This window comes from Phyllostomus discolor, chromosome 5 (genome assembly GCF_004126475.2).
Source record: "Phyllostomus discolor isolate MPI-MPIP mPhyDis1 chromosome 5, mPhyDis1.pri.v3, whole genome shotgun sequence".
Lineage (NCBI taxonomy): Eukaryota > Metazoa > Chordata > Mammalia > Chiroptera > Phyllostomidae > Phyllostomus > Phyllostomus discolor.
In genome coordinates, this window is record NC_040907.2 from 79012023 (window position 1) to 79035346 (window position 23324).

At 37.7% G+C, this 23324-nt stretch overlaps 1 protein-coding gene across 1 annotated transcript in view; it reads right to left on the reverse strand.

The window, feature by feature from the left end:
* CAP2 (cyclase associated actin cytoskeleton regulatory protein 2) overlaps positions 1–23324 on the reverse strand; it is a 141407-nt gene that overhangs the window by 83579 nt on the left and 34504 nt on the right. The window contains exon 4 of the mRNA XM_028513799.2: positions 5160–5237. Coding sequence (XP_028369600.1) covers positions 5160–5237 — 78 coding nt within the window. The remainder of the gene's footprint in view (positions 1–5159; positions 5238–23324) is intronic.

A 23324-nucleotide genomic window follows, 5' to 3' on the forward strand; every position in this document is an offset into this window, starting at 1 on the left:
TTTGGAGATCTAGCTTATACAATCCTCAGACCAAATCTGACCATTACTGTTGGTTTGGCCTGGCCTGGTGCTTCCACAGAGCTGTGGTCACCTTCCTCATCAGGATTGGAGGCACTACCTAGGAGGTTCTGCAGCCCAAAATATCTTCCTTTCCCAATGCTCGAAACTCCTATTAAAGACTCATTCTCTACCATTTTATCTCAGGGCCCTATTACAATTCTAAATTAATAATTCTATGAGTAATCATTTAATATCTCATCCACTAGAAAATACATCACCTTGTATAGGCATTAAATGTAAGCAAGAAATAAATCTCTGCTGTTAGAAGTCACTAAGATTTAGAAGATGCTTGTTACTGTGGCATAACCTGACTTTGATATGGAGATGTTCAGATAAAAAAACATCAGTTTGATATTTTACTACTGAAGGGTTTTATTCCTGTAGGGATTTTAGGTGGTAACATCCAAATTATTGCTGCCCAAAGTGCAGCCATGAATCAGCAGTGGAAGTATCACCTTGTTAGAACTACAGGTTCTTGGGTCTCACTTTGGACCTACTGATCCAGGCCCTGCACTTTAACAAGACTTGCAAATGATTCAAATGAAATTAAAACTTGAGAAGAAATGCTTGAGAGGCAGCTGGAAATGAAAGTTGGAAACACCTCAAATAAATTGGCTCTAGAAGCATAACTGTGAGAGTCACAGGTCCTCAAAGTATGGTCCCTGGAGCAGCAATATCACCATCATGTGGGGACTTTTGAGAAATGCAGAATCTCAGGCTGTAACCAGGTCCTACTGAACTGAAAACTCTGTAGTAGAGCTCAGAAATCTGTGTCCTAACAACCCTACCTGTGATTCTTATACATGCTACAGTTTGGGAACCACTGCCCTATGTTAACGAGAGTTGAAATTACAGAAGTTAATTGTATCCTGTAAGGACAATTATAACATTGTCTTCATAAGAAACTATAATCTTCTTAATGATAATCTTCTTTATCGTCTATCTTTAGAATGTACATGAGGAAAATAGAGCCACTTCTGGACAAGATGGAGGTGTAGGCAAATAATATACTTTTCCTCCTTTCACAACCAAAAGAAGGACAACAACAAATTTAAAAATAAAAATAACCAGAACTTCCATAAAATCAAACTGTATGGAAGTCTGACAACCAAGGAGTTAAAGAAGAAATATTCATCCAGATCAGTAGGAGGGGCAGAGACAGACAGCTGGCAAAGAGAGGACTCATGGCAAGGAGGTGGTTGGAGGACCAGGTGGTTGAGGAGGCGATTGGACTGGGTGATTCCACATTTGCCTGTGGATAAGCCAGGAGGAATAACTGGGGAGCAAGACAGATCACACAACCCAGGATTCCAGCATGGGGAAATAAAGCCTCAAAACCTCTGGCTTTAAAAAGCTGTGGGGATTGCGGTGGCAAAAGAAACTCCCAGACTCACAAAAGTGTTCCTCAGAGACATGCAGAGGGTCCTAGAATATACACAAACCCACCCACTTGGGTATCAGGACCAGAAGGGCCCAATTTGCTTGTGGGTAGTGGGGGAAGTGACTGAAAGCTGGCTGAGAGCTAAGCAAATGGCATTTTTCCCTCTTGGATTCCTCCCTCATATACAGTGCCAAAACACAGCAACATGGGTTTTCCCTCCCTGGTGAATACCTAAGGATCCACCCCTTACAACTTAACAGGCATGCTGAGGCAAAAAAAAATTCACTCAAATCCAAGAACAGGTCAAAGCGACCTAATCAATGAACAGACAGCCTATCAGATGCAGAGTTCAAAGCACTGGTAATCAGGATGCTCACAGAAATGGTTCAGGATGGTCACAAAATAGAGGAAAAAGTGAAGTCTATGCAGAGTGAAATCAAGGAAAATGTACAGGGAACCAACAGTGATAGGAAGGAAACCAGGACTCAAATCAAGAGTTTGGACCAGAAGGAAGAAATAAACATTCAACCAGAACAGAATGAAGAAGTAAGAATTCAAAAAAATGAGGAGAGGCTTAGGAATCTCTGGGACAACTTTAAATGTTCCAACCTCTGAATCATAGGGATACCAGAAGGAGAAAAGAAGGAGCAAGAAATTGAAAACTATTTGAACAAATAATGAAGGAGAAGTTCCCCAATCTGGCAAAGGAAATAGACTTCCAGGAAGTCCAGGAAGTTCAGAGAGTCCCAAAGAAGTTGGACCCAAGGAGGAACATACCAAGGCACACCATAATTAAAATGCCAAAGTTTAAAGATAAAAAGAAAATCTTAAAAGTAGCGAGAAAAAAGGAGACAGTTACCTATAAAGGAGTTCCCACAAGTCTATCAGCAGATATCTCAAAAGAAACCTTGCAGGCAAGAAGGGGCTGGAAAGAAGTACTCTAAGTCATGAAAAGCAAGGACCTACATCCCAGATTGCTCTATCCAGCAAAGCTATCATTTAGAACTGAAGAGCAGATAAAGTGCTTCCCAGATAAGGTCAAGTTAAAGGAGTTCATCATCACCAAGCCCTTATTATATGAAATGTTAAAGGGACTTATCTAAGAAAAAGAAGATGATCAAAACTATGAATGGTAAAATGACAACAAACTCACAACTATTAACAATGGAACCTAAAACAAAAACAAAAACAAAAAACCCAACAAACAACTAGAACAGGAAGAGAATCATAGAAATGGAGATCACATGGAGGGTTATTGGAAGGGGATGGGGGAGACTAGGGGAAAAGGTACAGGGAATAAGAAGCATATGGTGGGTACAAAGTAAATGGGGGGAGGTTAAGAATAGTATAGGAAATAGAGAAGTCAAAGAACTTATATGTACAACCCATGGACATGAAGTAAGTGGGAGAATGCTGGTGGCAGGAGGGTTGCAGGGTGGAGAGCAATAAAGGGTTGAAAAAAATGGGGCAACTGTAATAGCATAATTAAAAAATATGTATTTAAAAAAAGAATGTACCTGGGGAAAATAAAGGCCTGCCCATGGACTATTCTCACTGTGGTGGTAACCTCCAAACTCTGTTTTTCTACGGCTTGGAAGTACTAAGACAGTCCTCTGGGTAAAGATGGAGAGCCAAACAAGGAAGGCAAATATCAGAAAAATTGCTTTGTATTTTGCTTACCTGATACTGTGGGGCTTACTACTGTCAGAGCATGGTAAGAGTTCTATAGGGAACACTGGCAGTCTGTGCCCTTCCTGGGTATGAGTCCCCTGGAACAGGTCCATTCCTCTTCTTTTGATCAAGAATGCAGTCAAGCAAGAAGGGGGAGCTATAGATATTACACCCAAGAATCTGCATAGCCACATGCTCGGACACACATTATCCCTGGCCATTGCTCATCCCCGTGCATTCATTCATTTGCTCATTTGTTCACATGTTCACTTCTTCACCCAATATTTAATGAATGACTTTTATGTGCAAGGTCTGCAAGGCCCATGGAGAAGCCTTTTTTTTTGTGCTTAAAGAAGGGATTGAGTGGGGCACCAGCCAAGAAAGTCATTGTTCTTCCCTCCACCTGAGTCTCTCAATGATGCATTGAGATGACCTCTCCTCTCACTTTAATCACAGAAAAGCTAAGTATGTCTCTAGAATGCACCACATTGTGATTTCCTACTTTCACTGTTCTTTATTTGCAAAGAGAAAAAAAATCAAGGATTGAGAAAACCAAGGAAGAAAATGCATCCACAGAAGGACATAGGTATTTTCATCCCTATAATACTTATTTCCTGTAACAGAAGTGATCCATCCATCTATCCAGGTGGGGTTTGGCAGTTCTGGCTACAAGTTTGAATCACCTGAGAAGCCCATAAAACTATCAAGGCCAAGATCATACATCAGACTAATTAAACCAGAACCTTTTGGACTGGTATTTTACCAGTATTTTTTGGTATAAAAAGTACCAGGCACTGGTATTTTTTAAAAGTTTCTGAGTCATACCACTGCATAAGCTGGGCTGGGAACCACTGTTCTGGGTAGAGGGCAGTGTGGGGGCAGCAGGGGCGTGGATGGGTCTAGGGTCTCAACTGTTGGCCCTTTATGGAGCTGAGCCTCATTGTCCGAAAGTCAAAGCCCTAGTTTCCCAGGATTCTCAGCTAAATTTTTTCAATTTCAGGAGGTTGTATTAGAATTCAAAGTGAGTCATTAAATTTAAGCTATTGTGTTATAAGGAATATTCAATTATCTCCTATATTTATATGGTTATAACCAAAATTAAGATGCAGAATATTTAGTCAAAAGAACAATTATTTTATCTTATTTAACAAAGTATGTTGGTAATAGATCTACTTTTTAGCTTATTTATACTACTTATGAAATAGAAGATAATCAAATTCATACATAGAATATACCAGGTCTGTCTGAAAAAAGTCCAGCCATTGTTAATATAGCAAGAAGGACACAGTTATAGGCAACTGGTGATTGGCAGCTTCACCACAAAAACATGCCCTCTCATTCATCACGTTTTGTGCAGAGTTTTTGGCAAAACAGTAAATTGCACAGGTGACTCAGCCCCACTACAGCCCAGACTTGGTGCCCTGAAACTTCTGGCTTTTACCAAAACTAAAATCACCTTTGAAAGTGAAGAGATTTCAGACCATCGATGAGATTCAAGAAAATACAACGGGGCAGCTGATGGTGACTGGGAGAATTGTGTGAGGTTCCAAGGTACCTACTTTGAAGGGGACTGAGGCATCATTGGCCTATGTACAATGTTTCTTGTATCTTGTATCTTCTTCAATAACTGTATTTTTCATATTCTGTGGATGGATACCTTTTGGACAGATATTGTGTATGCAATGATAGATGTGAACACTTTTGATAACAACACAGCTTAAAGCATGAACTAAAAATTAATAAACTCTTTCTTGATTATAAAAGAGTTGTGAGATCAGTAAAAAGAATAGGATACAGATGACATAAATAAATGGACCTTTTAAACTGGTGATGTCAATTGTTATGAATTTGGCCACAATGAGATTATAAAGACAGAAGAAATGTTCTATATCATGGTGTGGCATGGAGATAGGGCCTACATGTGCTGTAAATCTCATTTTCAGGCTGTCACCCACAGTAACTGGTTCTATTGCTTCCTCATTTTTTTTTTTTAATGTTAACGCAGTCCATTCTCTAGGCATCCCCATCTCTCTGGAAACACTCTTACCTCTTGGGGTTGCTGGTACTGAGAAGCCATCAGAAGGAAAGCCCGCTGGGCCTGGAAAGCACTATGCACCATTTCTGCCTGGGGACAAAGAGGAAGAAGGAAGTTTAAATGTTTGTGCTCCTAAACAGAGTTACCATATGATCCAGAAATTCCATGTTTCCCAAGGGAAAACATATGTCCACACAACAACTTGTAACTACATGTTCATAGAGGCATTACTTGTAATAGTCCAGATGTGAAACAATGGGAATGTCCATCAGCTGATGAATGAGTAAATGAAATGTGATATACCCATTCAATGGAATATTTGGCATTGAAAAGAAATGAAGTGCTGATGCATGCTACAACATGAATAAACCTTGAAAACACTATGCTGAATTAATGAAGCCAGTCACAAAAGACCACATTTGTATGATTCTGGTCATATCACACATATCAACAGAGTGCCTCCCAGGGGCTGGTGGGAGGGAGGAATGGGGAGTGACTGCTAATGAGTATGGGGTTTATTTTGGGGGTGATAAAAATATTCTGAGATTAGAAAGTGGTAATATATTCACAGGTTGATGAGTATACTAGGGATCATTGAATTATACATGTTAAAAAGTGAGTGTTATGATCCCTGGCTGGTGTAGTTCAATGGATTCAGCGCTGGCCTGAGAACCAAAGAGTCACCGGTTGGATTCCCAGTCAGAGCACATGCCTGGGTTGTGGGCCAGGTCACCTGTTGGGGGCATGTGAGAAGCAACCACACATCAATGTTTCTCTCCCTCTCCCCTCTCTCTAAAAATAAATAAATAATATATTTTTAAAAAGTTATAGAAGAGTACTAAGAAGAAAATAATTCCAAGTACTCACATCACCCACAATTAATTATTTTTGGCACTTTTTTCATTTTGAAAATAATTTGCACAGTTGTTTTCATAACACAAAACATGATGATTTCAAATGGGTTTTTAAATTCTTAAGGTTACAAAGATTACAATTTTAAAAAATGCCTCACAGCTTAGCAAGTCATTATTAACATCAGCTAAGTATTTAAGATACATGTAGAGATAGACTTTGATAAAATAAGGCTGTACCCTACATGCCATTAAAAAGAGGATAAATTTTAATTATCAATATAATTGAATATTAGAGATGAAAGAGAAATAATTGACAAACTTCAAATAAAAGTTTCATCATTATAATAAGTATGCCCAAAGTAAGCACTCTAAGGTAAAAACATTGTAATATATTATGAGATTGGAATAGCTATGTGTGGCATTTTAAAGTAGGTAATATAATTTTAGCCAATATTGGTTGGGAATCAATTGGGAAGGATAAAAACATAAGAATGTACTTCCTCACTTCTATCTCTAGTCCCCTTTTTATATTTAGCCCAATTGATAGCATTCATACTCCACCTGCAATTCCCATAGTTGTTTAGGATTAGTTCTGCATTTAAACAAGCCTAGTGGTTCTCACCAGCCATTTTACCTTTACTTCTCCATTTCTGAGTTATTTTGATGATTTTACTGGCTGAACTCTCATTATCAAAAAAAGTCTCAAGGTTGCCTCAGTTCTTCAGGTTTAAACCAGTGTCCCTGCTGTGTTTACCTTTAACACCTTGGCTGGGTAGAAGATCCTTCAGTCTCTCCCTTTCTCCATTTGCAGATAACATGGCACTGAGTGCGGCGATGGGAAAATCTGAAGCCAGCTTGTTTTTTTCCTCCCTTGGAGGGAATTGACTTTTTCTGGTTTGACATCTGAAGAATTGTTTCTTTATCCTTTGAATTTAATAGCTTAAACAAGATGTTTAGGTTTTGAACATTCTATTTTATATTTCTTGGAATAGACTTGGTCCTTCATTTCTGGGAAATATTTTTTATATATTTTCAATATTTCTTCTATTTCATTTGGTAGAATCCCTCTTCAGGGACTCCAATTATAATCTTGGATTGTATAATACTTAAATGTCTTCAGATCTTTTAGATTCTCTGCCTGTAATTTCCTTGTCTGTCATGAGTATTTACATGCTTATATGAATACTTTTGTCTACTGTTAGGAAACAGATTTTTCAGTAGAGTTTCTTATATATTTCTATTAACATTTCTATTTATATATGATTTCTACATTAATGTTATTTTTGTTCTTCATTTGTTAGACTTTCAGTTTTTCTTTTCAATTTGTTCTTATTATTTTATCCCCTTGCTTAATGCTTAAAAATACATTTATACTCTTAGTAAGTTCTAAGAATGTAAGTTATATTCTTACTAAACCTTTGTGAGGAATCTGTCTCTGTTTCTTACGTTTTATTTTGTTTGAGGGCTAGCCTGCCTTTCTTTTGCATGCTGTGGTCCTGTCTGACACTGTAGCTGCCATGTGGTGAGTCCCATCCTTGCCACCATGTTGGAGGTCAGTTAATTTTCCCTTTCAAGCAACAGTTCAAGTGTGAATTGCCTTGTGCTCCATCTACTCTTTTAGATCCCCTATTCTGGAGGAATAGGGGATAGGGAAAGGGAGAACTCAGCTGGCCCATCTTTATTTGCAAATTTGATGGCACATTCTTCTGGGAGTATGTCCTTATTCACTTCACCCACTGGAAACATAGGCCATTTTGATGAAGACTTTAGATGGTTTCTCCAATTCAGAACCCAGACATGAAGACTCCATGTATATATAGGGAAGCATCCCCATGGTTTTCATTTCTTATTTTGTATCTTCCTCTCCTGATTTCATTTTTAAATTATGTCTTTAAGAGTGTGGGGGACAGAGGCAGAGTTAGGAGCCTAAAGCTACTTGGCCATCAGTTACTGCTTTCGGTTATGGCTTTTTTGCTTGGTTACTATCAGTAAATTTTTAAAAAATCTTTTTTTCTCCTCATTTATGGGGAGGAAAAATAATCTGCCTTAGTTGTATTTGGTCACAACTTTATATTCTTTTATCCTTGTTGATTTCTCTTTTTAAAAATATTTTATTTATTTACATTTTAGAAAGAGGGGAAGGGAGAGAGAAAGAGAGGGAGAGAAATATCTGTGTGGTTGCCTGGACCTGGCCTGCAACCCAGGCATGTGCCCTGACTGGGAATCGAAATGGTGACCCTTTGGCTCTCAGACCTTGCTCAATCCCTTGAGCTACACTAGCCAGTGGCATCCTTGTTGATTTCAATTTTAATCTCCTCGTTATCTTCACATATGCTTTGGGTCAGTTTCTATTTCTTTGCCTCCTTGGATAATGTCTACTTCTCCGAGAGACGGCTAAGAACGAGCTTGATATACTTTCAAAAACAGAGAACTAGAATAGAAGCAACAGAATTATGTTAATTTCATCCCAGTGTCAATCAATATCAGACAATTTTCTGGGCTGGAAGGGTAAATGTGTTAACTGAGAAATGACTAGTTTTTGTTATTCTACTTCATTATCATGTTTCAGTATCTGACAAATTTTCCAAAATATTTACTGAATTTTTTTCTAACTTTTCTTATTTATTTCTTACCCAGTGATTTTTTCTACTGTGAAAGGCTTGAAATTAAACCAACATTATTAGATCATTTATTTGAAAATCACAGATTCAATCATCATCAGTATAACAGATTAAGTGTCAAAAATGTTTAAAATGTTCCATTTTGGGGAACACCATCTCCTCTTTTCTTTGTCCTGGTAGCTGTTTGCTGGAATTACTTTGGGAGGAATAGAGGATTTTTAAATTTTACTGGAGGTCATTATGACCCCATAAATGTGAAGCTCAGAGCTGCATGAATATTTACCCATATATCTAAATGTGTATTCTCAGTGGTTCAGAAGGACATTTGTCATCTGTAACAACCACCATTCCAACAAGAAAACTATGAAGTACAACTTTCTGTAGCTTGGATACAAATAAAATAACTGCGCTTCTCCCAGCAACGATAATGTGGAGGTATTATCCTCATCTGTGAAAAGCCTTGCCGAGTCGACTGAATTACAGTTGCTGTGGGAACAGTAATTTGGGATCGCCTGACTTCTATAATTAAAATTGCAGCTCAGAAGTAACATTAACAATATTTTTGTAGTTATCCCAAGATGAACACTATCATTAGCCTTTTTTACTTTCCCTAGAAACAACATTTAGCCTGTTGCTAATAGAGCAATTTTCTGGTGAGTTGGATTAGTGAAGATGGCCAGTTTCATTAATTACTCTTCCCCCCAAATGGCCTCTCACTCAGTAATAGGGGTGGAGGTTGGAGCAGGGAATGGTTGAATATCTAGACATCTGCTTCAAGTTTCCCTTTATCTTTGCTTATGTAGACAGATCTTTTTGAGGATTCAGCAGTGTGCTTCTTCCAGCTCCCTGGAACTCTGGGCATAAGCAGCAGACTCTAAACCACATTCATTTTTAACCTCATCAGTCTACGTTTCAAAGGATTTCCATTTCACCATTGAGATTTTCTCATCCACCTGCTTCTTGCTTCTGGAAAGTTCCATGAGTTCCCCAAAGCAGACAGCATCCTATTTAGGAGCAATTTTACTGAAACTGCTGAGTTCTAATAACTTAAAAGGGAGAATTTGGCCCACACTCAGGCAGTTCAAAACATTGTGAAAGAAAAAGCCAAACGCAGGGATTTTCAGTAACGAAAAATAATTGAGGGTTTTCGCTGAGTTTGTCCATCACACACGTGCAGTGTTCAGAGAGCCTCAGTGACCTTTGTGGGTAAACACACACATCTATCTGCCTGTGAGCGAATGTGTACAGAGAAGAAAGGGATGGTTTTGGTAATAGTCAAGGCTTTGTATTTTATCACTTGGGCAACTGGGGTTCTTGGACAGATAGGTTGGTGGACCACCTTATTCTGTGGTTCTAAGGGAGAGAATAGGATAAATAATTTCAGTAATCAGTTTAAGACAAGCAGACACCACATAAATATGACTTATTTTCAGTTAATCCCCTGAGAGAGAGCTGGCTCCCTGAGGAAGCTGAATCTCTGAATACTTACCAAAGCTTTGCATGGTTTCATCAAGAAAACTATGGGCTGCAAAGTACTGTGTAGATGACAAAATGAACAGGTGAATTGGGGGGAAGGGCACAGGGAGGACTTGAAGGAGATACACAAAGCATCCAGCCAGGATGCCTGTGGCGAAGGCCTTTCCAGGTCTTCTGAAGCTGCATCAACGCTCATCACAAGAGCCAGGCAGTGAAAGGGGGGAGCCTCTCCTCCTCTGACTAAGGTCAGAGGAATGGGCATCTGCTCATCGGGTGCAATTTGTGGGTCCTGGGAAGGTCACTGTTGATGCCATCCTCACATTCTTTCCCAATTAGTCTGCTAATGCCCCACGTTTCATAATTAGAGATTGTATTTTTAGATATTCCATAGAGGCCTCTAGTCTATCCTAATGGAGAAGTCCCTGGAGTTGCAGCCACTGGAAAGATAAAGAGGAACTTGAAAGCAAGACAGGAGAATGGCCCAACAAAAAGAGGTGGTAGGACACCAAAGACAAATTTCACCTGCTTCATAATTTTGCTTAAAACAAGATTGAAGATGCCTACTTTTGTAGACATGAACATAAGCACTGACTAAAGTCAGATTATGAAAGGCATCTGGGTTGACATATTAAGAACCATGAAGAAGGCTTATACCAGTGGTCCTTGACCCTGACTGTGCATTATAGTCACTTGGAGGATTGATTAAAACAGATTGCTGAGTCCCAGCCCCAGGGTTTCAGATTTGGTAGCACTGGGTGCACCTAAGAATTTACATTTCTAACAAACTCTTTAACAAACACTGTTTGCCATAATCACTCATTAGTTCCAAAGGGGTTTTTTTGTCGATTCTTTTAGATTTTCTACATAGATAATGATTATGTCATCTGCAATAAAAAATTTATATCTTCCAGCCCTGGCTGGTGTAGCTCAGTGGATAGAGCGCGGGCTGCGAACCAAAGTGTCGCAGGTTTGATTCCCAGCCAGGGTACATGCCTGGGTTGCAGGCCATAACCTCCAGCAACCACACATTGATGTTTCTCTCTCTCTCTCTATCTCCCTCCCTCCCTCTCTAAAAATAAATAAATAACATCTTAAAAAAATTCATATCTTCCTTCCCAATTTGTATACCTTTTAATTCCTTTTCTTGGCTAACTGCATCAGCAAGAACTTCCAGAGTGATGTTGAAAAGGGACAGTGAGAAAGAATATCCTTGCCTTTTGTCTGATGTGAGTGGGAAAATTTTGAGTTTCTCACCATTAAGTCTGGTGTTAGCTGTAAGTTTCTTGCAAATGGTCTTTATTAAGTTGAAGAAGTTCTACTGTAGTATTAGCTTACTGCATTTTTATCATAAATGGATGTTGGACTTTGTCAAATGCTTTTCTGCATCTATTGTGTGGCCATGTGATTTTCCCTTTTTAGTCTGCTGATGTGATGAATTACATTAATTGATATTTGAATGTTGAATTAGCCTTGCATACATGTGATAAATCCCATTTAGTCATGGTGTATAATTCTTTTTATACATTTTTAAATTTGATTTGCTAATATTTTGTTGAGAATTTTTTCATATATGTTCGTGAGATATATTGGTCTGTAGTTTTCTTTCCTTATAATGTCTTCGTCTTGTTTTGGTATTAGGGTAATCTTTGTCTCATACAATGACTTAGGAAATATTCCCTCTGCTTCTATCTTCTGAAAGAGATTGTATAGAATGGGTATAATTTCTTCCTTAAATGTTTGGTAGAATTCACCAGTGAACCCATCTGGGCTTGGTGATTTCTACCTTTTGAAGGTTATTAATTATTGATTCAATTTCTTTAGTTGATATAGGCCTATTAAGACTGTCTATTTCTCCTTGTGTGTTTTGGTAGATGCATCTTTCAAGAAATCAGTTCATTTTATGTAGGCTGTCAAATTTGCAGGCAAGGAGCTGTTCATAGTATTCCTTTATTATTATCCTTTTAGTTTCCATGGGATCCAATGTCCCCTCTTTAATTTTTGATATGAGTTATTTGTGTCCTTTTTTCCTTTCCTTTTTTTCAGCCTAGCTAGAAGCTTGTCAATTTTATTGATCATTTCAAAGAACCGGCTTTTGGTTTTATTGATATAGATTTTCTATATTTAATTTTATTGACTTTTGCTCCAATTATTATTACTTTCCTTTTTTCTACTTTTCTAAGGTGGACACTTAGACCACTGATTTTATATCTCTCTTCTTTTCTAATATACTTATTCAATACTACAAATTTCCCTCTTAGTACTGTTTTCAGTTTTCACTGCATCTTCAAAATTTTAATCTTAAGTTTTCATTTTCACTTAGTTCAAAATATTTTTAATTGTGGTATAATTAACATGTAACATTATATTGGTTTCAGCTATACAACATAATGCTTTGATACTTGTACATATTGTAAAATGATCACCACAATAAGTTTAATTAACATCTGAGTGCAAAATATTTTAAAATTCTTGTTTTACCTAAGTGTCATTTAGAAGTATGTTGTTTAGTGTCCACATATTTGGGAATTTTCCAGTTACCTTGCTGTTATTGATTTGTAGTTTAATTCCATTATGGTCTGAAAGCAGACATTTCATGAATCCACTCTTTTAAATTTGTTAAGGTATATTTTATGACTCAAAATGTGATCTATCTTGGTGAGCTTGAGAAAAATGTGTATCATACTATTGTTGGATATTGTACAAGTGTCCACTGTAGCCAGTTAACTGATGGTGTTGAGTTCGACTATATCCTTACCTCATTTTCTGCCTGATGGATTTACCCATTTCTGACAGAGTTGTGTTGAAGTATCCAAATATAATAGTAGCTTCATCTATTTCTTCTTGCAATTCTATCAGTTTGATGCCCTGTTGTTAGGCACATTTACTTTAAGAATTGTGATGTCTTCTTGGAAAACTGACCTTTTTATCATTATTCAATGACCTGATAATTTTCCTTTATGGAAGTCTGCTCTGTGTGAAATTACTATAGCTGCATCTGATTTCTTTTGATTAGTGTTAGCATGGTATATTTTTGCACTAATTTACTTTTAATCCACATGTGTCTTTATATTTAAATTGGGTTTTGTCCCAGCTGGTGTGGCTCAATGGGTTGGGTGCCATCCCGAAAACTGAAAGCTCGCCAGTTCTATTCCCAGTCAGGGCACATGCCTGGTTTGTGGACCAGGTCCCAGTTGGTACCTGCAAGAAGCAACCAGTCAATGTTTGGTGTTTCTCTCACACATTGATGTTTCTCTCCCTCTATTTTTTCCCCTACTTCCCCTCTCTCTAAAAATAAATAAATAAATAAAATGGATTTCTTGTAGAAAAACATATAGTTGGGTTGTGTTTTTTGATCCACTCTGACAATCTCTGTCCTTTAATTGGTACGTTTAGATCATTGACATTCAAAGTGATTATTGGTATAGTTAGATTAATATCTACCATATTCACTACTGTTTTTCATATGTTGCCTTTGTTATTTGTTTCTATTTTTGCCTTCCACTATTTTTCTGCCTTTGTGATTTTAATCGAGCATTTCACATGATTCCATGTTATCTCCTTAGCACAACAGTTATATTTCTTTTTTTACCTTTTAAGTGGTTGCCTTAGAGTTTGTAATATATGTTTACTACTAATGCAAGTCCACTTTCAAATAACACCATACTACTTTACAGTGGTGTGTCTTATAACAACAAAATAATCTTAATCCCTTTCTCCTGTCCCTGTATCATTGCTCCCATTCATTTCACTTATACGAAGTCTGTCCAGGATGTATCCAGCCATGCAATATGAAAAACAGAGACAGTTATTGAAGAAGATACAAGATACAATAAACATTGTACATATGCCAATGATGCCCCAGTCCCCTTCAAAGTAGGCACCTTGGGACCTCACACAGTTCTCCCAATCACCATCAGCTTCCCTGCCATCTTTTCCTGAATCTCGTTGATGAGATTCAAAGGTGATTTTAGTTTAAGGAAAAGCCAGAAATCACAGGGTGCCAAATCTGGGCAGTAGGAGGGCTGAGTCACCTGGGTGATTTGATGTTTTGACAAAAAACTCTGCATGAGATGTGATGCACGTGAGTGGGTACATTGTCATGATGAAGCTGCCAATCACCAGTTGCCCAAAGCTGTAGCCTTCTGAATCATTTGAACAGTTTCTGTGGAGGAATGTTGAAGCTTAATACAAAATTTGATGCAGATTCATTGCTCTACTTGCTCAGTCATTTTTAATGTGACAGCCACACAGTACCCATCCTCATTCAACAGTGTCTACCACCCCCACTGACTAGTACAGTGAAGTCATCATTGTTCACATATGTATATTCCAGTCCCCTCTCCTTGGCTACCAGGTTACATTGATGTCATACCAACTGTTCTCATTATATTAACAATAGCTGGACTTTTTTTAGACAGACCTTGTATATAAGCATAAATAAGTGTATATATGTTATATATACAGAAGCATACATGGTTGAATATATTGTTTGCTATTGTTTTTTACAAACTTATCTGTTAGATCAAATAAAAATATTAAAAGTAAAATTTTTATTTTATCTTTACTTATTCTTACTTTGATGCTCTTCCTTTCTTTATATAGATCCAAGTTTCTAATTTATATTCATTCTCTCTAAAGAACTTGTTTTAACATTTATTGTAAGGTAGATTTACTGGCAACAAATTCCCCCATTTTTTGTTTAAGAAAGTCTTCATTTCTCCTTCACTGTTTTTACTTAAAAAATTTATTTATTTATTTTTAGAGAGATGGGAAGGGTGGGAGAAAGAGAGGGAGAGGGACACCAGTGTTCAAGAGATACATCACTTGGTTGCCTCTCACATGGCCTTTACTGGGGAGCTGGTCTGCAACCTAGGCATGTACTAGGAGCACTAGGCAACCTAGGCACTGACTGGGAGTCGAACCAGCGACGTTTTGGTTTGCAGGACTGTGCTCAATCCACTGAGCCACACCAGCCAGGGTTCTCCTTCACTTTGGAAGAATAATTTAGCAGGATACAGAATTCTAGGTTGGTGGGGGGTTTTTCTTACCATTTTAATTATTTTACTCCACTCCTTTTCCTACATGCTGAGAAGAAATCAGATATGTCTGATATATTTGTTTTTTTGTAGGTAAGGTCTTGTTTTTCTTTCCTCCTTTCAGGATTTTTTCTTTATCTTTGACTTTCTGTGATTTGAAAATAATATGCTGAGGTATAGTTCTTTTTTTTTTGGCATTTATGCTGCCTGGTATTCTCTGGATCTATGCTTTGGTGTCTGACATTCATTTGGGGGAAATTCTCCGTCATTATTATTTCAAATATTTCTTCTGTTCCTTTCTCTCTTCTCCTTCCAATATTTCCACTACACATATGTGACATCTTTTATAGATGTCACACAATCCTTGGATATTATGTTTTGATTTTTCAGTCTTTTTTTTTGTTTTGTTTTTGAAGGTTCTGTTGATACATCTATTTTCTAGCCCGAAGGTTATTTCCTCAGCCATATTCATTCTACTAATAAGCCTATCAAAGCCTTTTCTTTCATTTCTCTTACAGGGTTTTTGATCTTTAGCATTTCTTTTTGGCTCTTTATTTATATCTATCTCTGTGCTTCCATTGCCTATCTGTTCTTGCATGACATCTTCTTTATCCACTAGACCCTGCAGCTTATTAATCATAATTGCTTTAAGTTCCCTGCTTGATAATTCTAACATCCCTGTCATGTCTGGTTCTGATGTTTGCTTTGTCTCTTCATATTGTGGGTTTTTTTTGTCTTTTGATTTGCCTTTTAATTTTTCTTGATAGCCAAACATGATGCACTAGGTAAAAGGAACAGCTGTAAATAGGACTTTAGTCATGTGGTGGTGAGGTGTGAGGAGAAGAGAAGCAAATTTTAGTCCTGTGATTAGATCTTAGTCATTTTGTGAGCTTATGCTTCTGGACTATAAACTTCACAAGTTTTTGTCACTTTTTTTCTTCCACTCAAGCATGGCAACGGTGGACTGGACCTGAGTATTTCCCTCCCCGCTGTGGAAGACTAGAGCTGGTTGCAGTTGAGTATTTCCCTTCCTCAGTCCAATTAGGCTTTCATACCAGGTTAGGGTCTGGTTAACTAGTTTCCTCCAAGGACAGGTCTTGTTAAGAACAGCCTGCTCTGGCTTATTTCAAAATACTTCTTTCCCCCCTTTTATGCTGGAAGCCTAAAGGGATTTTTCTCTCTACTTACTGTGGAAACCTAATCAAGCTGTAGAAGGTAAACCTCATAATATTGTGGGGGCATCCAAAGACTGGATCCCTTTGGAGTCCTTAACTCTCAGAGTGGTTGGCACTGAGCTTACAGAAATTTGTCTCACCCAGCCCTGGTTCCTGTGACAGTTTCCCTCAGGAGTTTCTGTTCTAGCAAGCTGCAATTCCTGTGTTTGTCTGTCAGTCAGATATTGGGGACAGCAATTTGCCTTGTGTCCTCCCGTCTCTATGGATCCAAGAAGAGTCGTTGGTTGTTTAGTCTGCTCAACTTTTTACTCGTTAGGATGGAGTGCCAATGTCCAAGCTTCCTACATGTGGAACCAGAAACTGGAAGTCCCTCTTCCGCTTTTTTTTACAAAATTACATTTGATTTACTTATTAAATTTATTGGGGTGACATTGGCTAACAAAATTATAGTTTTCAGGTGTACAATTCTTTAATATATCATCTGTATGTTGTCCACTTTTTTAAATGAGAAAAAAACTTATTACATTTTAATTTTCAGACAACATTTTGGAACTTCCATCCCAGTTTTATCATCTTGGTAACAGAGCATCTCCCTGTTACCTGCCTTTGATGCAAGCATGTGGACTTGTGGATAAGGTGCAGGGGGAGGAGTGGGGGATTACAAACACCTATGTGGAAGGAGCCTGGTGCAGTAATTGGTGGGAAGGATGATGCGACTGTGATGGTGGCGGCGGGTGGGAGCAGTCACTCAGAAGCTCTATGCTTTAACATTTTTACTTGGAATGTTTTTGTTTCTTAAAAATGGCAAAGTTCTCTGAAGATGCTTTTATCCTCACTAAATGAGATTTTATTTTTTGTGCTTGTCATGGTTATTTTTATCATATTTATCTGGTGGTGCTTGGAGGTACTTATGAAGGTCATTGGTGTGGGAGGACTAAAACAACACCCAAGTGCCTTGCTATGCCATCACAGCCAAGAATAAAATATTCAAGTGCATAACGCTTCTTCACTATGCCTTCTTTAGTTCCTGTGCACTTTTGCCAGTTTTGCATAAGTTTGGGAAAAGGTTCTCTCTCTCCCCAATGTGCGATAGGAGAGGTCACAAGAAGCCAGAATTATCATTAGCAAAGAAACCGATACATCTGCTTGTGCTAAAACTTGTTCTGAGGGCAAAATCTGTTTTGTTAGCAACATAGTCTAAAGTTCAAAGTTAAGAAATGAGAAAGAGGGTTGACTGCTATTTGCTGTTGAACCTGGAATTGCCAGAGTGCACAGGAGAAGGGCTACCTTCGCTTGGACTGTAATCGGCCCCATCCTTTCAGCGAGCATCTTAATATCACCTGGAATACCTGTACCCACTCAGTGTTCAGCATGTGCCACTTGTCCCAAACATATTATGGTGTGTATGAGATTCTATTGTATCGAGGACAAAAATAGGATCTATCACATCAAGGAGAAAAATAGGATTTTGAACAATTTCATTGTAAAATAAGTAAACCATTATATCAATGGCAGTTATTTCTGAGTAGTGGGATTATAAGTGGTTTTTGTTCTCTTCTTCACATTTATTATCAATTTTTCGACATCAAACATTTACATTTTATTACCAGAAAAAATTATTTAAAAGATATAGTTGAATAAAATAGAAGTTTATTAATTAATTTACAAACAAAAGTATTTTCTGAGCGGCTACTCTGTGCCTGGGTGCTACTAGACATGAATTGAGGGAAACACATTGTGAACACAGTGAGTGCTGAGTGAATGTGAGCGATGAGTGGTAAGGTGCTGGCTGTATGGAACAGAAAGCAAACATCCTATCTTGAAAAAAAAAATTGATGGCTGATTAGCCATGATTGAAATGTTAGATTTCCCATTCAGCTGGCCTCACAAAACACAAGAAACATTCTCATACAAAAGAAAGGAGAATTTATTTATTTTTTTAAGAAAAAAATTCCCTCTCTCTGCAACCCAGGAAGCACAATGCTTGGCACCCAGTCATTTCTAACCATTGTCTCCCTGACCACGGCTCTCTGCTGTTCAAGACCACAGGGTTCCCTAAAGCCTATGACTCAGCCATGGCTGCCTTTTTGAAGTATCCAGTGTGTGCACAATTTATAGAGTCTAAATTTACAATCTCACTAGGGAAAGGAGGCAGTAATGTCACCCTCCACTTACTTAAAAGTATGTTGGCAATGCTCCACTAAATCATAAAGGCAAGTTAATTTAAAGACTCTGGCCTGGTCTGTGCAAATACCAACCAAGTCCCAGTCAATTTCAGACTCTGCTGTAGCCAAAACATATATCAAAAGGGCAATAATTTTATATTAGGTAATTGTTATAAATCAGTATATTTACTGCCTTTATAGCTGACTGTTTTTTTTAAATGATACCACTCACATTGGCAAAGAAAGGAGATGTATTTACTGAACAGAGCTAAATAGTTTTGCAGTCTGGAAAGGAAAGATGAGTAGGTAGATTGAGAATGTCAATGCTAGACTACTAGGCACATTTTATAAAAAAAACAATCATTCAGGAACTCATAATAAAAGAGGTTTATTCTTCATTAATAGGACTGTTGCCTTGGCAACTTCCAGCTCATGTAAGTATTTACAGCAGCCACGGTGCACAGTTCTGAGGCTAAGGAACAGCTCCAATGTGTCCTTTCTGCATCCAAGCCTGAAGTCTCCCATTATATATCTCAGATGCATTATTGGTCCCAGTGCAAGTCACCTTACCACCCCACCAACTTCACCCAAAACATGTCATCCAGCCCCAAGAGGCAATTTAAACTAATCTCTAGGTAAGTCAAATTGATAAAAGGTAGAAATGATAAATGGGGTTCTTTTGCAAAAAAGATGATTTATAGAGGGAAATATAGCTTTGATTTTATTTTTCCTGTTCATCCAGCAGAGGACAAAGTATTTTTCAACAATCAATACCATGAATATTAACATGCATTCAAATCATGCATTGCTTCCCTAAAATTCTTATTTTCCTAGTTTGTAATTATCACCAAATAGCCTGAAGCACTTTAAGACACTGTAAGAGTATGAGTTAGTCCAATGTGCGTGTGGGAGTGAGGGCAGGGGCAACAATAAATATTAGGGAGCACTTGCCATTGACTTAGCACACTTCCAATTCTACGAATTTCCTCGAGAAAATAATTGTACAACATAAAATAATGTTTGTAGAAGTATATGCATTGCAATTTCACTTCTAACAGGAGAAAAATGGAAAATGTCAAATTTCACTAATTTTTAAAATGATTATAATCCTAGATGGGCATCATTTCAGGAACAGGATGAGGGTGAGGCTGGGGAGCAGCCCAGGTGTGCTCCCTCTCAGGGTCACACCCTAGGCCCTCACTTGTCTCTCCTTAGTCTGGGCCCTGCATTCATGTATGTACATTGTATATGATTACATCACTTGTATTTGATTTTGATTGTGTAAATCAATTATGGCATGACCATACAATGAAATATTATGGAGTCATTAAAAATGGTAATGTAGACCTCAATTTACTGACATGGGAAGACACTCAGAATATATGGTCTAAGTTAAACAAGCAGGGTACAAAAACAAAATGTGCAGAAAAGTTTGCAAAATCTATAATAAAATCAATCACTGTAATTTAAACATCCCAATATAGAACTCTTCTAAATAATTAATTGTTGCAATTTATATTGAAAAAGATCAAATATTTGAATGAGTTAAAAGCAGTGAGTATTTCTTAAGGCAAAGGAATAGAACAAAGAAAAAACACTATTGTATAAGTCTATTGGCTTTTCTGACAGGTATGAATATTGTTACAAGTTTGTATTCTCAACAAAACCATTCTCCGAAATTAACTTCACTTTCAAATTCAGTCATTACGTAGCTACAAAACATTTGGCACATGGTCCCCTCTCCAAATCTCTCACTTGGTTTTCTAATACTTAAGAAATCTAAAGCATTTTATCAACATGTTTAAACCAAATCTTTTGATTTAGGAAGCTAGAACCGCTTCATGGCTGATGGGTCTTGGGTCTACCCAAGGAAAGGGTACTTTGCTGCTGTACTGTTCTAAGAACACTCTGAAATAGTAGCGGTGACAGGGGCTCTTGATTCTAGAATTCCCTAAGCATTGTTGTTCCTCTTGTGTTATTGAAGCCATTCTCTTACTTAACTGTCATGTGTGTGCATATATATATATGCTCTGTGTCTGGAAGTAGGTAATGTGTTTTGGAGGACTAGACCAGTGGATACCTACATAAAAGGACCTTTATTACAACAGGAGGTCAGTAACAACTGCTTAGTAATGAATGACTTAAGTGATTGGAAAGCAGTGCGGTATAGCGAAGAAATCATGAGCTTTAGATCTTGAGATAGAATCCAACTGTACCCCTTGCTAGTAGCATGGTCATAAGCAAGTTACCCAACCTTTCTGAGTCCTGGATTCTTTATCTCGAATGCTACCTACCTAAGGGCTCTCCTAATAATTAAGTGAAGCAATGCTTGTCAATAGCTGGTGAAGTGCCTCACACATAGCGGGCCTTCAATAAATGCTAGTTTTTCTTTCCCCTTCTTTATAATTGCCTCCCTTACTAGTATGGAAAATGAAAATAAGGAAGGGAAATAAAGTTGATCTCCAGTGATGATGAAATTTTTTTTATTGTTGTTCAAGTACAGTTGTCTCCCATTTTTACCCTACTACACCTCCGGCCCCACCCATTCCCAGCTCCTGCCCTCAAACATGATGATGAAATTTAGCTATGGACCAGATTTTGTTCATTCAACAATCATATCTACCCAATATCAACCCATCTAAACTGAGATCTTACTATTAACACTCAACCCATGAAAAGTCCTTGCCGAAAGAGTGATCCCCCAATTCCCTGTGAATTTCCTGGCAGCTTGGACCCCTGCCCAGTGGGGTGCCCTGCAGCCAGTTTGCATGGGATGACACTACCTTGGGCCTAAATTTTCTTGGTTGTCTTTTACTGCCCAGTGAACTCCCTTCCGAGCAATACCTTAATTTCAAGGTTTTTTCTTAAAGTACCAAATATTCCCTTCCCTTTCATCTAATGATAACAGTTAACACATACTTATACAAAGTTCAGAAGACATGGATGTTTAGAAAGTAAAAGCTTTCAGTAAGACTCTCACTAAAAATGACCATTGTCAGCAACTCAGTGAGTAATGTTCCAAGCTTCATTTTTAATAAGGCAAACCTTTCACAAGGATATATATTATCTCTTTGCTTTCTCTCAATTTCTGCTCAGTTATCCTTAGAAAGCCTCTTTTCCTACTTTTCTGTGTCCCATTTGTGAATTGCAAAGTTATCTTTATAATCAAAAGAATGCGATATAGATTCATAAAGAAAAAGGAGAGTCCTATATTTGGTAGTGCACGTAGAAAGGAATCAGGCCTGACATCAGGTAAAAGTATAAATAATCTGCATCAAAATCTCCATCTCTTTCTTTGTCTTTCTCTCATTAAATTCATACTTCCGCAGGTACCAGCATTCATGGCAAATGACTATTTTTCATTTAATGTTATCATTTTCCTGCTCATTTAACTAAAAGCAGAGTGGAAAATTTTTCCTAACATTTTGCATTACACAAGTGCTGCTCAAAAAACCTTTGCTGAAGGTTTTTATTTTTAATTTCTCATCTGTCACAGACTAGTACTTCTATAAAATAAATTAAAGAGCCTCAGGAGAAACATGAAATGAAAACCAAACACTAGATTTAACAGACTTAAAGTTATTCCATTGGATTGTTATAAAAGTCTTCAAAGTCTTGCTTACAATTTCTACACTTATGTTGTGGCAGGCCACTTGCAGAGATTTTGTGGGTGGTGGTGGTTAGTGTACAACACATGGAGTGATGCTTTCCTGTGTCTCTGTGTAAGACTCACACATCATCCTGTACATCAGGTCTATGGGCAAATGTCTTCCAAGTTTCTAAGAAGTAATTTACAAATGAACTTCCAGGTAGGAGTCCCCATGTAAAAGTCTGGGACTGTCTGGGTGAGGATATATTGAGATGAGCTGCTGCATTTTTTCACTTTTCATCCAGACGTTTAAAATGATGCACATATAGGACTTTTGAAACCAGGGAGAGTTCATTATTGGAAATACACAGTGAAGTCCCAGATAAATTTTTATTTCCCACTGGTGCTTTCAGACTCCAAAGTTATTTATTGCCTGATTACTATCATTTTGAATGATGTTAACAATCAAAGGGAAAGCAACATGCCAAAACCCAATCCCTATAGAAACAAACAAAATTCTGTTTCTTTTTAAATGTGACCTTCAGTATGTAATAGTTATAGTAAGGTTCAGAAAATTATCCTGTCTCAGATACAGCTCATGGGATATCTACTGGCAATGCCTACGTCAATACATTAATGGAGTTTCACATCACTCATGAATTCCCATCTAGTTTTCTTAAGATATCTTAGAGCTCTAGACTTTCAATGGCTCACTTTCCTCAACCATGGAATAGAAATGAGAATGAAGGAGAATAAGGGGGGGGTACTAGAAAAATTTTCAGGGCTATGATAAATTCAAGACTTTAGTGTGTGTGTGTGATAAAAATCTATAGAGTTTATGTTTTTTATTTTTTAAAGATTTTAAAGATTTTTTTAAAATTTATTTTTAGAGAGGGAAGGGGGAAAGAAAGAGAGAGAGAGAGAAACATCAATGTGTGGTTGCTGGGGGCCATGGCCTGCAACCTAGGCATGTGCCCTGACTGGGAATTGAACCTTGATGCCTGGTTCGCAGCCTGAACTCAATCCACTGAGCTACGCCAGCCAGGGTGAGTTTATATTTTTTCATGTTTCACTTGCTACTTCATGACTTAAAACCTGGCCTTGATTTTTTTTAACTGCTAGTCTAGGACATTACTTGGTCCAAATTGTCAGCCATAGTATATTCATACACCCATAGATACAATAATTCATTAAATTCTTGATTCTTGCCATTAAACATTCATTTTCATTCATTCATTTAGCAAACATTTGTAAAGCACTT